This window comes from Mytilus edulis, chromosome 14 (assembly GCF_963676685.1).
Source record: "Mytilus edulis chromosome 14, xbMytEdul2.2, whole genome shotgun sequence".
Classification (NCBI taxonomy): domain Eukaryota; kingdom Metazoa; phylum Mollusca; class Bivalvia; order Mytilida; family Mytilidae; genus Mytilus; species Mytilus edulis.
The window spans coordinates 69,348,519-69,363,330 of NC_092357.1; the positions used below are offsets into that span (position 1 = coordinate 69,348,519).

A 14,812-nucleotide genomic window follows, 5' to 3' on the forward strand; every position below is an offset into this window, starting at 1 on the left:
GGGAAACAAGTTTTGTAACTTATATTAATTCCTTTCCACTTTGCGGGTGCGAGTGCTGCCTTGTAGCGGCATTAGTCTAATCTTTTTAGAAATCTACAAGGGTTTCTTTAACGTGCAAGAGATATGGCTCTGTCTTAACACGGGTCAGCCATTTATCGTCCCCTTCCGACGGACTATCATCTTTGCGATGTCAAGGCCAGTGGTGTGTTAAATCTGGTTGTCTTTATCATAGATGCTTTCATTTAGGATGTCACCGTTTTGGAGTGTATATTAAAAGGTTGTCACCATCAGTGCAGTGTGAATTTAAAGGGTGTTAACATAAGTGGTGTGAATTGAAAGGGTGTCAGCATCAGTGGTCTTTTAATCGATGGTGTCACAAGCGATGTAGGGTGAATTTAGGGTGTCACCATCAGTGCTGTGTGAATTTATGATGACTACGTCTCTGGTGTACTAATTTTGAGCATCATCATCAATGTCAAAGGGACAGTCAAACTCATAAATCTAAAACAAACTGACAACGCCATGGCTAAAAATGAAAAAGACAAACAGAAAAACAATAGTACACATGACACAACATAGAAAACTAAAGAATAAACAACACGAACCCCACCAAAAACTAGGGGTGATCTCAGGTGCTCCGGAAGGGTAAGCAGATCCTGCTCCACATGTGGCACCCGTCGTGTTGCTTATGTGAGGCAGTTTAGGAAATCAGGATTTGGGATGTCTGAATTTATGTATGCTTTTATTATTGATATATTCTAGATAAATGCAATTCATTGATATAAACGGAGAAGTCATTATATGAAAAAGAATACTGTTTTTAATGTATAAAACATTTGTATAAAGGATGCAGAAGGACGAGACAAGTAAACTGGTATCCCTTTGTATATAGATTTATCAAGAATTTATTTTGATTGAAAGTTTTCTTTATAATAGATCTGAGTTATTTATAACATCAAATCCAGGTAAAATCAGAGGTTTACAACATATGTTCAGTTAGAAAAAAATCATTTTGTTAATTATCGGATTCAGTTTGACAAATGACATGTTAACACGATTTATTTCAATTCTAACAGTATTTATGTGATATAGATACAATGGATAAGCGTTAATTCTTAAAAAAGAAACCATGAGCCCGGAGGGCGAATGGTTTGTTTTTTATGATTCAACGCTTATCCATTGTATCTATAACTTAAACGATTGTGTTAATGCCTTTTAAGAATTAACGCCTATTCTTAATTATAAGGTATTGTAAGTGAATTTAAATAACCATGTAATCGTGTCAAACGATCAATTACAATTAATCAAATATCACAATCAAATGGTTAAAACATGTAATTATAACACAACACAACTACCCTTAAAGATCTTTATACTATAAGGCATCTGAATGTTAGCAGCTTTTTTGTTAAATAATCTTGCTGTAGTGGCATTACAAATACGTTTATTTATGCACGTAGATAACCTAGAAGTTATGTTGTTAATAATTTTCTTTCCATTCCATAAAATCATGATTATAAATAGGGGTATAGGAACAAGAAAAAAGACCGGAGGTTGTAACATTGAAAGAGTATCACAATTACGGAATAGAAAATAATAGAGAATGCAGTTAAGGATGTACATAGGTGAGGTTTTGGAAATTGGTGTCAAATGTTCGGACTCCTTGGTATTTAACCACCAATACCGGGTAACACCCACTATTCTTTGTATAAAAGACTTCCATAGCTCATAAAAGGCCATTTTCCAAAATTTAAGCATTTTTTTAATTTTTGTTCTTTCGATTTGAACCCAAAATAATACAAATGCAAATGTTAGGTAAAAGTCCGAGTCAGCCTTTTCCCGCTATTTTTAAAAACACAGATATTTCGAAAGGGAGGTGCTCTGTCAAACTGTAGCATCAATTTAAATTTCTTGATTTTTTAAATTTTACCTAAGTACATCCTTAAAGGACTCTTACAAAACTATTATATAAGGCCTGACGTAAAGACTTAAATATAACAAACTGACATATATAACAAGCACAGGGCAAAAAACAGAGGTTTTGTAAGAAATCTTAGTAAAACCATAGCAGGGAGCAATAATAAAAAGTAGCTGGCCTGGATGAGTATTGATACATACAAACGCCGTAATAATGAATAAACAATAAAGATTTAATACTAAGATAAAATAAACATGTAAAGGCTCTCTCACAGGCAAACTGAAATTGGGTGTTTGAATGGAGGGTGTAATCTTCAGTGGTGTTTGAAACGTGGTTATAACCATTTTTCACTAATGAATTGAAGATGTCATTATTATTGGGTAGTAATAAGGAATATCATCATTATCAGAGAATACATTGAATGTGTTATCAACAGTGTTGTGTGAATGTATTGGGCTTGACTCTCAATGGTTTAGGAATTAAAAGTGTTTTTTTATCAGGGGTGTATACATTGAGAGTAACATATTACCTGTGTGTGAAAATATTGGATGTCATCATCATATGTGTTAAATTTTGGGTGTCTTATCATCAAAAATGTATGAATTTATAGAGTCACAATCAGTGGTGATTGATATAAGAATGCCACCATCAGTGGTGTTATATATTAATTGTGTCAATTTCAGCAGTGCTCACATTTCGGTTGTTGACGTTAGTGGTATGTGAAATAGGGTGTCATATTCAGTGTTGATTGGATTTAGCGTGTTGCTACCAGTGGTGTGATATTTCAAAGTTTCACCCTCAAATGATTTATGACTTAAGGATACCAACAGCAGTGGGGTGTAGATTTAAGGCGTCATCTTCAGGTGAGTTTATTTTAATTTGTCATCATCAATGGTGTTAGAAATTAAGTTGTCATCATCGATGGTGTTAGAATTTAATTTGACATCATCAATGGGATAAACGTTTAAGATTGCATCACTGTGTTTCACCAGTTTAGGCTGTTCCTATCCGTGGTGTTTAAATTTTGAATTTAAAATCAATGACATTTAAATTTAAGGTGTCACCATCAGTGGTTTTCACTTCACCTTGTCACCATCAATGTTGTGACACTGGTTTGTGTATTTTTAAAAATGTCACCATCACTGTTATTTGCATTTAGAGCGTCATCATCACTGATTCATGTTATCAACATCAGTAGTGTATCAATTTATCAAGTTAGGGCATCATTTTAACTAATTCCCGATTTCAAGGAGTCAACATAAGGGGTATGGTAATTCAAAATGTGATAATCAAATGTGTGTAAATTTAATGGTCGTAACTATAATCAGTTATTTTATACATTTTCAAATTAATTGTGAATTAATTGGTCTAGATAACTAAGGTATTTGCCTTTGTGGTGTCACGGCCAGTGGTGTGTTGTATCAGGTTGTCTTTATCATAGATGTTTTCATTTAGGATGTCACCGTTTTGGAGTGTGAATTAAAAGGTTGTCACCATCAGTGCTGTGTGAATTTTAAGGGTGTCAGCATCAGTGGTCTGTTAATTTATGGTGTCACGAGCGATGTAGGGTAAATTTAGGGTGTCACAATCAGTGGTGTATGAATTTATGATGAATCCATCTCTGGTGTTCTAATTTGTGGCGTCACCATCAATGATTCGAGACTTTAGGTGTCACCAAAAGTAAGTGCGAATTTAAGATGTCAGGATTTATGATTTAGGATGTGTGAACTGATGTATGCTTTCATTATTAATATATTTTAGATAAATGCAATTCATTGATCCAAACGGAGAAGTCATTATATGAAAAAGAACAATACTGTTTTAAATGTAAAAAAACATTGGTATGAAGGATGCAGAAGGACGAGACAAGTAAATTTGTATCCCTTTGTATATAATTTTATCAAGAATTTATTTTGATTGAATTTTGTTTTATAATAGATCTGAGTTATTTATAACATCAAATCCAGGTAAAATCAGAGGTTTACAAAATATGTTAAGTTAGAAAACAAAAAAAATTATAATGTTAATTATCTGGTTCAGTTTGACAATTGAAATGTTAAAACAATTTATTTCAATTCTAACAGTATTTGTTGTATATTGCAATGTATTAAATCTGTCTAATTAACAACATGATTTTGTTTTGATTCAATATAACTAGTAGTATAAGACTGAGGAGCTAGTGTCTATAATCACCTTGGTGTCTCGTACTTCTTTATCACAGCCGACTGTTACCAGATAACGGACGATCTCAAGGTGACCTTTAACTGCTGCCCACACTAATGGTGTGGCTCCCACCTGTAATATTAACATATAACGCACACTGAAAACTTGTGTCATTTTCTGGACAATGTAGTGTAATAAATATAAATAAATATTTATCACATGAATCAGTGGTTAAATATGATTCAAATGACTAAAGCCACTTACAATTTTATTCTACATGAACAACAAACAACTGCCGTGTAATGATCAAAGCGATTTTGAATTGTATAACATTTGTAATAAGGGATCCATACAGATGAGTTAATTTAATAAGCTTTGCAATCTATGATTTTTTAAATTGTGAACTTGCCCATCAATGTTTCTTTAAATTTATGATGTTTTCATTAAATGTTTTTTTATATATATATTTATAGAGCTTCGCCATCAGTGATATAATATTTCATTAAGATCTACAACATTCAGGAGTCAATTGATAGAGCTTCGCCATCAGTTGTGTGTTTATTCATATAGCTTCCCCATAAGTTGTGTGTTATTTCATAGGGTCTCTCAATCAGTGTTGTATTAGTTTATATAGGTTTAGTATCAATTATGTGTGACTAAGATACCTTTATTATGCATCACTGGTGTATTGTTTAAACTTTGTATGAATGTCATTTGTGTCCAGAAATAAGTAAACAAAAATTCTTCAACATGTTCGAATTCAATAGCAATATATCAACAGTGTATTGAAAAAATTAAAATCAATGTGTGTTCTACTTTACATGTAGCTACTTTCATTAAAGTTTGTAGCTCATTCTTGAGGAGTTTAAGATGTGAACTTTAATGTTCCTGTCATAAACAATATAACTTATGGACAATGTCCCTGACATAGTCTTGACTCATCAATGATACAGTAATAATAACAAATTGCAGTGAACCATTTTATTTGTATATTCTAGAGATTTCACTATGTATTTATTGAAAACAATTTTGTTTGTTTGAAAATAACGTTTTTGGTTACTATTCGTATCGCTAGTCAACACTATAGAATTGCACAACAAAACTGGGAACAAGCATTCTACTAAAAATAAAATCTTTCTCGTGATTAATATTGGCTGAATTCTTAAATTCGTGGTTTGCTGTGACCGACAAAACCTACGAAAATTCGTACACTACGAATGAAAATAAAATCACAATATCCTGTTAAATCAAAAAGATATTTCGACTTATATAATAACTTGAATCGCCATACCGAGGAATCATTATTTGTCGGTGAAAACCAATTTTCGTAGGTTTCGAGGGTACATATAAACATCAAATTTATATATAATGACTTTTCACTGAATAACCATCAATATTATTGATTGAATGATTATTGGTTGATTAACGTCATGTGGCAAGTACAGTCGAATCACTAATGTCGAGGTCGACGAAACCGGACTTAAGAAATCGACGTATTTGAGATTATGCACAACAAAACTGGGAACAAGCATTTTTCTAAAAATAACATCTTTCTCGTGATTATTCTTTGCTAAATTCTTAAATTCGTGGTTGAAAAAAACCCCGAAAATTGGAACACCACGAATTAAAATTAATTCACAATCACCTGTTAAAATCAAACAGATATTTCGACTTATTTAATGATATGATTTTTAAGAATACTTCGAAATCATAATTTTTCGTTGGATACCAATGTTCTCTGGTTTCGTGGGTACATGTCAACAACAGATGCTAATATCCGACGAATTACAATTTTTTTTTATAGGCAATAAAATTGAGAATGGAAATGGGGAATGTGTCAAAGAGACAACAACCCGACCAAATACAAAACAACAGCAGAGGGTTACCAACAGGTCTTCAATGTAGCGAGAAATTCCCGCACCCGGAGGCGTCCTTCAGCTGGCCCCTAAACAAATATATACTAGTCCAGTGATAATGAACGCCATACTAATTTCCAAATTGTACACAAGAAACTGAAATTAAAATAATACAAGACTAACAAAGGCCAGAGGCTCCTGACTTGGGACAGGCGCAAAAATGCGGCGGGGTTAAACATGTTTGTGAGATCTCAACCCTCCCCCTATACCTCTAACCAATGTAGAAAAGTAAACGCATAACAATACGCACATTACAATTCAGTTCAAGAGAAGTCCGAGTCTGATGTCAGAAGATGTAACCAAAGAAAATAAACAAAATGACAATAATACATAAATAACAACAGACTACTAGCAGTTAACTGACATGCCAGCTCCAGACTTCAATTAAACTGACTAAAAGATTATGATTTCATCATATGAACATCAGGCACAATCCTTCCCGTTAGGGGTTTAATATCATACCATCATAACATATATGAGAAGAACATAACCCGTGTCATGCAAACAACTGTTTTTAGAATAAATGTGTTTAGTTCCGATGCAAAGACCTTATCAGTGACTCAATATTAACGCCAAAATATGCAATCTTTAATGACTTGACAACAGTATCGTAATTATATCCCTTCTTAATAAGTCTATTCACAGGTTTTGTAAGTTTCTGAGGTGAATACTGACACCTTTGTGCTTTATAAAGAATATTTCCATAAAAAATTGGATGTGAAATACCTGAACGTATTAGAAGTCTGCATGTTGAGCTATATTTACGAATGATGTCTTTATACCGATGATAAAATTTAGTAAATGTTTTGACTAGTTTGTGATATCGAAAACCCTGGTGTAATAATTTTTCAGTAAATCATAAATTTCTCTCGTTAAAATCTAAAACATTATTACATACACGAGCGAATCGTACAAGTTGAGATATCTAAACACCGTAAGATAGTGACAAGGGAACATCACCATCTAAAAACGGATAATTAACGATAGGAAATGAAAAATCATCCCCTTTATCATAAATTTTAGTATTCAGCTTTCCATTAGTGATATAGATATCAAGAGCGAGAAAAGGGCAGTGGTCATTGTTAGTATTAGCTTTATTTAAAGTAAGTTACATAGGATAAATTTCATTAATATACATACTGAAGTCGTCATTATTGAGAGCCAAAATATCATCCAAATATCTAAAAGTATTATTAAATTTGTTTATCAGATGTTGTTTCGATGGGTCTTTGCTTATTTTTGTCATAAATTGTAACTCATAACAATACAAAAACAGGTCCGCAATAAGTGGTGCACAGTTAGTCCCCATTGGAATTCCGATAATCTGACGATATACGGAATCCCCAAAACGAACAAAAATGTTATCTAGTAAAAATTCAAGGGCATATATAGTATCAAAGCATGTCCAATTAACATAATTTTTTTGTTTATTGCTACTAAAAAATGACCTAAAAGAGTTTGAACATATATATTCACATTCTGATTTTTTGAATGCCCATTTAATTAGGTGTGTGAATTTTTTCTTAATGAGAATGTGAGGCAATGTGGTAAACAGGGTAGAAAAATCAAAACTTTGAACAGATTCAAAATCACCAATATAAGCATGCAATTTATCAAGTACTTCCAACGAGTTCTTGACACTCCAAAAGTAATTTATTCCACTATTTTCGAAGGCCTTATTTGAACAATTTATTATCAGGTTTTTAATTGTACCAAGTGTGCTGGTAAGAAGAATAGACAATTAAGTAGTTGAACAATGGCTTGGAGACGAAATAAATCTATATTTGTAAGGGGTTTTGTGTAGCTTCGGAAGCCAATACATAGTTGGGACTTTCATTGTATTTGGCTCTGCTTGTAAAGCGGTGGCTAAAAGTTTATGTTTGTTACAGATTTCGTTTTCTGAAAATGGAGTTGGAATGTTGGTGAATTGGTGATTTCCTTTTTCAGAACCTCAATGTAAAATTTACGTCAAACAATAACAATATTATTAGCAGCTTTATCGGCCGGGACAAAAACAAATTCCTTGGCTAGTTCTTTTAGTTTATGTTTGATACGAGAAATAGGTTTATTGTGATTATTGTTTATAGTAAAATGTTCTTTAAAATGTTGAATACGTATATCAACTATCTTCATTACTGAATTAAAAAAAGAGTCCGAAGATTTTTTGTCAGCTTTTTCCCGTTTTATCCATTTCATACAGTAAGTATGGAGTGAGTCGTGGATGATATTACGACACTCATTCCAATTAATAATTGACGGGGGACGATATTTAGGTCCTTTACTGAGGAATAATTTTAACTCTCGGTCTTGAACGATGTTAAAATCTCCTGTTATAACATGGGAAATGAAATTGTGTTGCAATCCTCTAAAATTTTATTTAACTTATTAACCGGTAACGAACAGAGTTTTGTTAACAGATAATGTCTGCCGTTGTTTTTTGAAATAGAAATTAGGTTCGAAATATTGGTATGATTGGCCCGAAATTTTCTTTGATTGCGATTTGTTCTACGACCGTGAGAACGTTTTTTACGAACAGTTTTAGAAACTATATCCAAAATGCTAACGTTATTGGTTCTAGATATATTACCAATTCCCATGATATTATCATTTAGACCGAGAGGGTAAACTGTCTGTAATTTTTTAATCCAATTTAATTCAATTATTTTCCGTTTGTAGGATTGGTAAAACTTTAATAGCAAATGTCAAGGAAAATGCAAGTTGTCCTCAATCCACGAAAATTAAAACTCACGAAAATAAATGAATCCACAGAATTGTTTAACCATTCATTTAGATTTTTGATATATTTTCACTGAATGACCAGCATTATTGATTGCATGATTATTGTTTGCTAAACGTCAAGTGGCAAGTACAGTGACTGTCGTACCACACTATTTCGAAATCGACTGGACCGGACTAGAGTATTCGACTTGTTTGAGGTCGAGTGTGCCGTCTTAAATTAGGAAAACATTAAAGACAAACGGTTTAAGATTTATGTTAACTACACACTTTTGAACACTGGATCATTTTTCGATCTGACAATTTATAATTATTGTGATATCCATATTGTTTGGTCCTTCAGATTCAAAGCATGCGTTTAAAAATTTATAGAAAACACACATATTTACTTAGCCTATAAATTATTGAATCAATCGTGGAATGCAACAAGTTCTGAACGGCCTCTGCTCTACATTCAATTATTATAAATTTATTCTTACGACCTTAATCATTTTATTTTTTTAATTAAGAAATTTTAATTTTAACGATAGTTTCTCGGTAATTTAAATTCAATTTTGTTATTTCAGGTGAAATACGCCCAACACACTAACATTCAGCTTCATGTGCTTGGACGATCAATAAAGGTGTGTAGGACCGGTCACCATATAATGTCATTTTAACTATCATACAAATAAGTATGTTCTCAGCTTTAATCTCTTTTTAAAGAAACAACCTGATTTGAATGTTATCCTTTATGTTTGCATCTTTCAAAAATTCCTACTTTGGAACTTCGAGACGTCAGGGGCAATGTACATTAATTTAACATCGAAGGGACTATAATTTTACTCGACTTAACAAAGTATTCAAATCAATCGAGTTCGAGTCATCAGAGGTTATTATTAATTGTTTAGAGAACATGATTCATCAGATCTATTTTCCACATTCTGACCAGACATGACACTGGTAGCCAGATTTAAGTCTGAAACGGTCATTTTGGTCTGATCCAGTATTAATCGACTTACTTTACCCCTAGGGAAAAACGTTAAGACCTGTTTAGACATTTAGACTCTGTTCCGATATATCGTTTTCAGTCAGATCAGTCGTGTCAAGGTAAACAGGAATGATTCTTTTAGCATTCAAATAAGACTTGATTAGATCACGTTCAGATCAAATAAGACCAAAGGTAAAAAATCTGTTTAGTTGCTGTAAGATCGTGTTCAGTCGTGTAAAGATTTTAAATATTTTGAATAAAACGGGCGACACTTTATCTTTTTTTTTATCAGGGATTACTCCCCCTTTATGAATACAATCTCTACAGCTTGAATGAAGCTTTTTTGTTGGCTTTAAATGTGACTGTATAACTATTTCGTTATATAAAGTATGCAAACTTTAAAAACAATTATTTTTTCCCTATATAATCTTAAACATTTAATTGGTTATATAAGAAAAGATTAACTGTTGTAACCGGAAAATGTGTTAGTCATAAAAACTTTGCAGTCGTGCTTTCTGACATTAAGTAGTCCTGTATGTATTCATTCCGCCTCTAAAGATATAATGATCAGTAATATATTATAAAGATGTTCTTAAACATTTTTTTGTTTCTAATGTAAAATAATAGTTCAATATTTGGTCAAGAAACGTGCATTGTAAGAAAAAACTCTTTAATTTACTTTATTTTTTAAAATTTTAAACAGATGACAGATGCTTGGTAAAAGTTATTTACATTTTAATACACGGATGATTTAAGCATAAACTAACTCAGTAATTACCAATCCGTGGACGTAAAATGAATGAAATTTCAGGTTTTATCTCTTATATAAGGTTAAACCGGGTAAAATTATTACATTTACAAATAAAACATTATTTTTTCAGAAAAAAAATGCAACAAACAATACAAGCATTAACAATTTGGTTAGCAGTTGATATTGACCATTATATACATATGTATGTCGATAGCTCTCTTGATTTTTTTTATCGTCATTGTTTTTAGCACGAACTTATATAGGAGTGAATGATATTTTAGAAAAATATTTTTGACCTGTTATTAAATGTTTTTGGAAATTATCATTAATTTTCCACGAAAAAGATGACGTTTCCCCATTTCTCAGATCATAATTTTTAATATACTTTCCTCGGATTTGACTATATTTTTTACATTCAAATATAAACTGGTATTCATCTGCAAAAGGGGTAGTATTCCAACTTGTACATAGTCTATTATTTCTATCAACATTATAATATCTGCCTGTTTCTATCCTTAATATATGAGCTGTTAATAAATTTATGTTTTGTATATTTAATTTACAAGTTTATCTAAATAAAATAGCAATGCGTGTGTATTATAGATGTATCTATACAAATTACAAAGCGCAAACGTCCTGCGCCGTTAATAATTAGATGTATCCCTGCATGTGATAAGTGATGTTAATAAAAATACACAAGTTAACTCTGTAAACAAACAGAAACGGGTTTCTTTGAAAAATAATAAACATATATTGCTTTTGCAAAAATACAAAGTACCGAGACTTTTTGAAATGTTTTTACTTTGTTATAATTGAAGCCAATTGATCTTTTTCAAAAAGACAGAAATATTTCAATTTATTTCATTTGAAAGCGTTAATAAAATAAAGATCAAATTCATCACAAATGTGGCATCCTTAGGGATCAAAATCGCGTTCTAACAGTGTCCACCTTTGCATATTGCCGAACATTCTAAAACATAAAGGAACTCGTACTCAATATCACCCGCGAGCGGAAGTACATACAATATAAACACAATGATCTTTCTAATTATTAACATGATTAAGCCATCTACCAATTTCAACAGAAATTTTTGTTTTCAAAGTTCTTAATTCTTTAATCCCCCTACTTTTTTTAAAACTCCGGATAGATTACTAATAAAGACAGCGTAAGTAAGTAAATTGTATTTAACAAAACAAATATCTCCATATAAACTCATTCTTGTCCAGCAATAAAATTCAGAATGGAAATGTGGCATGTGACAAAGAGACAACAACCCGACCATGAAGCCTATATTATCCACAATATTCCATCAAAACTGCACAAGCCATTTTTCATTCTTTTCTGACAATGTTAAAAAAATTCTATAAGTATTGATTTAGACATATTTCAGTATTTTGGACTTTTTTAAAACTGTTCTCTTTGTTCTGAAGGTTTTGAAGTAAGCAGTTGTAGTTTCATTTTTCGTCTTTGCAAAGTTGTTTGTTTCTTTCTGATGGAGATATTGATTTTTTTTATATTTTTTACAATTTTTGACAATTGCCAACCTTAATAAACTCATAATGATGATTTCCATGCGTATGTACACAAGGACGTGAACTCTGATGTTTTTCAAAAATTGCACCGTTGGATCTTAACCTATTTATTAGATATTTTTCTTTTCATTTTGTATATAATTTAAGCCGTTTTTTGTATTGTTTGGTTTGAATTGTTGTGTCTCTGACCAAACTAGCTAAGGATATTTTTACCACATGGTAGATTGTGGTTTGCCATTACGTCGTCTAATCTTTTACTTACCGGACGTGACTAATTCTCGATTGTGAGTGTTTTTCCTGAGTGTGAATTCGCATTACTATAAGACGTGTTACGGTACTTTTCTATCCAAAATTCATGTATTTAGTTTTGATGTTATATTTGAAAAACTCATCGGATTTTGTCAAATGTCTTGACGTCTTTTCTATTATATTCATGTGTTATAGTAATGAAAATTAATCACCGCCTTCGTTTATTAGATTTGATTTGGTTCAACGTAATGTGTACGATATTTACGTTTGCAGTTAGATTCAAAACAAACCGGACGTAGCTGTATAATATATTTGATTGCTACCTCAGCTTGTTATTAATTAGTATTGCAATTTTCCTTGTTATTTAATGTAATATCAGTATTAAGTTCAAATATAATCTTAAATCAATCCTAATTCTATCTTATTTTTGAGAAAAGGTTTTAATGATTCAAATGTGACGTCATTTTTGTGCCTTTTTACCACTTCGTATGTGACGTCACTTTTTTTTCTTCACTTTTTGCGTTGAGGCCTTGACGAAGCCGGAAGTGTCTATTTTTTGTGTTGGTTTATGTTATGTATCCGTTTTCTCTAATTAGTTAATACTTCAGTGTAATCATTTATATCTTTTATATAGTCATTTTATAAAATGTACTGTATGCAAAAGCAAAAATTGTTCTAAATAATAAGGATGTTCTTATCCCAAACAGAAAACCCTAGACGTAGTTGGCACAACCTTTTTGAACTTTTGATCCTCAGTGCTGTACAACTTTGTACTTGTTTTGACTTTCGAACATTTGAATCTGGAAGTCACTGGTAAGTCTTGTCTGGACGAGTCGCTCTTCTGGCGTATTGAATTTTAACCCTGGTGCCTATTGTTAGCTATTATTCGTGTGTTTCTTTGTCTAATATGTTCTCCTATTTATTTGTATTGTAGTCATGTTATGCTATGTTGTCATTTTAATGTTATATTTAACATTGTCATTAAAGCGGGAGGTTAGGCATGCCACAAAACAAGGTTCAACCAACAATTTTTGTCTATATAAAAAATTTCCTGTACTAAGTCAGGAATAGAGCCATTTTTATATTATAGTTCGTTTCTGTGTGTGTTACATTTTAACGTTGTGTTTCCTTTGTGTCGTTTGTTTTCTCTTATATTTGAGTGTGCATTTACATTACTATAAGACGTGTTATGGTACTTTTCTATACCAAATTTGTGTATTTGTGTATTTGGTTTTGATTTTATATTTGTTATATTTGTCATTCTCATTGGATTTTGTCTAATGCTTAGTCCGTTTCTCTGTGTGTTAAATTTTAATGTTGTTTCTTTGTTCTCCTCTTATAATTCTCTAGTTTCATGCCATAGTAGAATTAAAAATGGCTCATTTTCATTTGCAGGATTAGTTTACGCAGATTTTGAAACTTAGGATAGACAAACCAAAATATTCATAAAAATTGAAATCCAACAGGAACTACAGCTTATTAGTGTGAGTGTAAGGGTAACGAATGTCACAACCTACCTGGGAAGTTATATAACATACAAAATTATGTATTATATACAGAAAGCGTCTTTCTTACACCACGATAACGCAGAACGACAAATTGCATAATTTAGGACAGGGATTTTCAATACTAACGGATTCCCTGTTTAGTACCTGTAGGAGATCTTTCAGCAATTTGATTAAATGGTTTTAAAATGCAATTTATTTATCAACATCTTTGAGAAACAAAAAGGTATATAATTTTTATAGAAAACAAAGCACTTTTCATAGTATAACTTTTTCTTATTTAAATAAATGAAAATTATTATAAATTATTGTTTCTTAACATGATACACATAGCCAAATTTTGTATGTTTGCATTTCATATACTTGCAATGTTAGGGTTAACATAACAATTAGAAGATATAGGTTAGAAAGTCACAAAAAAAGAATCAAAGGACAAAACGTCATTATATGGATTGTTTTTTTTCGAAAAAGTTTTTTTTTTTGGGAAATATTCAAAACAAAAATCGAAACTTGTACATATTCAATACATTTAAGGTAAACATCCAGAGTTACAAATATACCAGCATACATTTTTGATAGAAATGATGCTATGTCAGTATCGTATATCTTTTCAACTATACTAAATTAGCGGTTTTGTTATAAGTGCAATGTCAATAGTGTTTAGAAAGAAGCTATCATAAAATGGTGTAGAACCTTTAACTACACATACAGGTGTACTTTTCATGTTATTGCGAAAAAGCCATTGTAATTGCATCGTTTATCTAATATTTCAAAGATCATTGAATTTGTTACCTTTCGATTATTGGCAGGTGCCATCGAAATCAATCTTTATAGACAAAAATATTAGCGCATACAATAGTTATTGTTAGAGGAAAAAGAAGACGAAGAAGAATTATGTATTATAGTGCAACATGCATAAACAAATAAATACATATTTTATATTATATAAGTTTGTTATTCAAATGAAAAAAAAGGATTATCGCGTTTACAAACAGAATATGTATTCGATACTGAACTTAAAATTTGTGATATTGTTTTAACGAAAAGTTCTATAAGGATCTGGAGGGTGTC

The 14,812-nt window shown here is 31.5% G+C and overlaps 1 protein-coding gene across 1 annotated transcript in view; it reads right to left on the bottom strand.

Annotated features, from left to right (window-relative positions):
* Positions 1-14,812, bottom strand: part of LOC139502861 (fibronectin type 3 and ankyrin repeat domains protein 1-like) — a 406,467-nt gene that overhangs the window by 371,005 nt on the left and 20,650 nt on the right. The window contains exon 5 of the mRNA XM_071292489.1: positions 4,112-4,213. Coding sequence (XP_071148590.1) covers positions 4,112-4,213 — 102 coding nt within the window. The remainder of the gene's footprint in view (positions 1-4,111; positions 4,214-14,812) is intronic.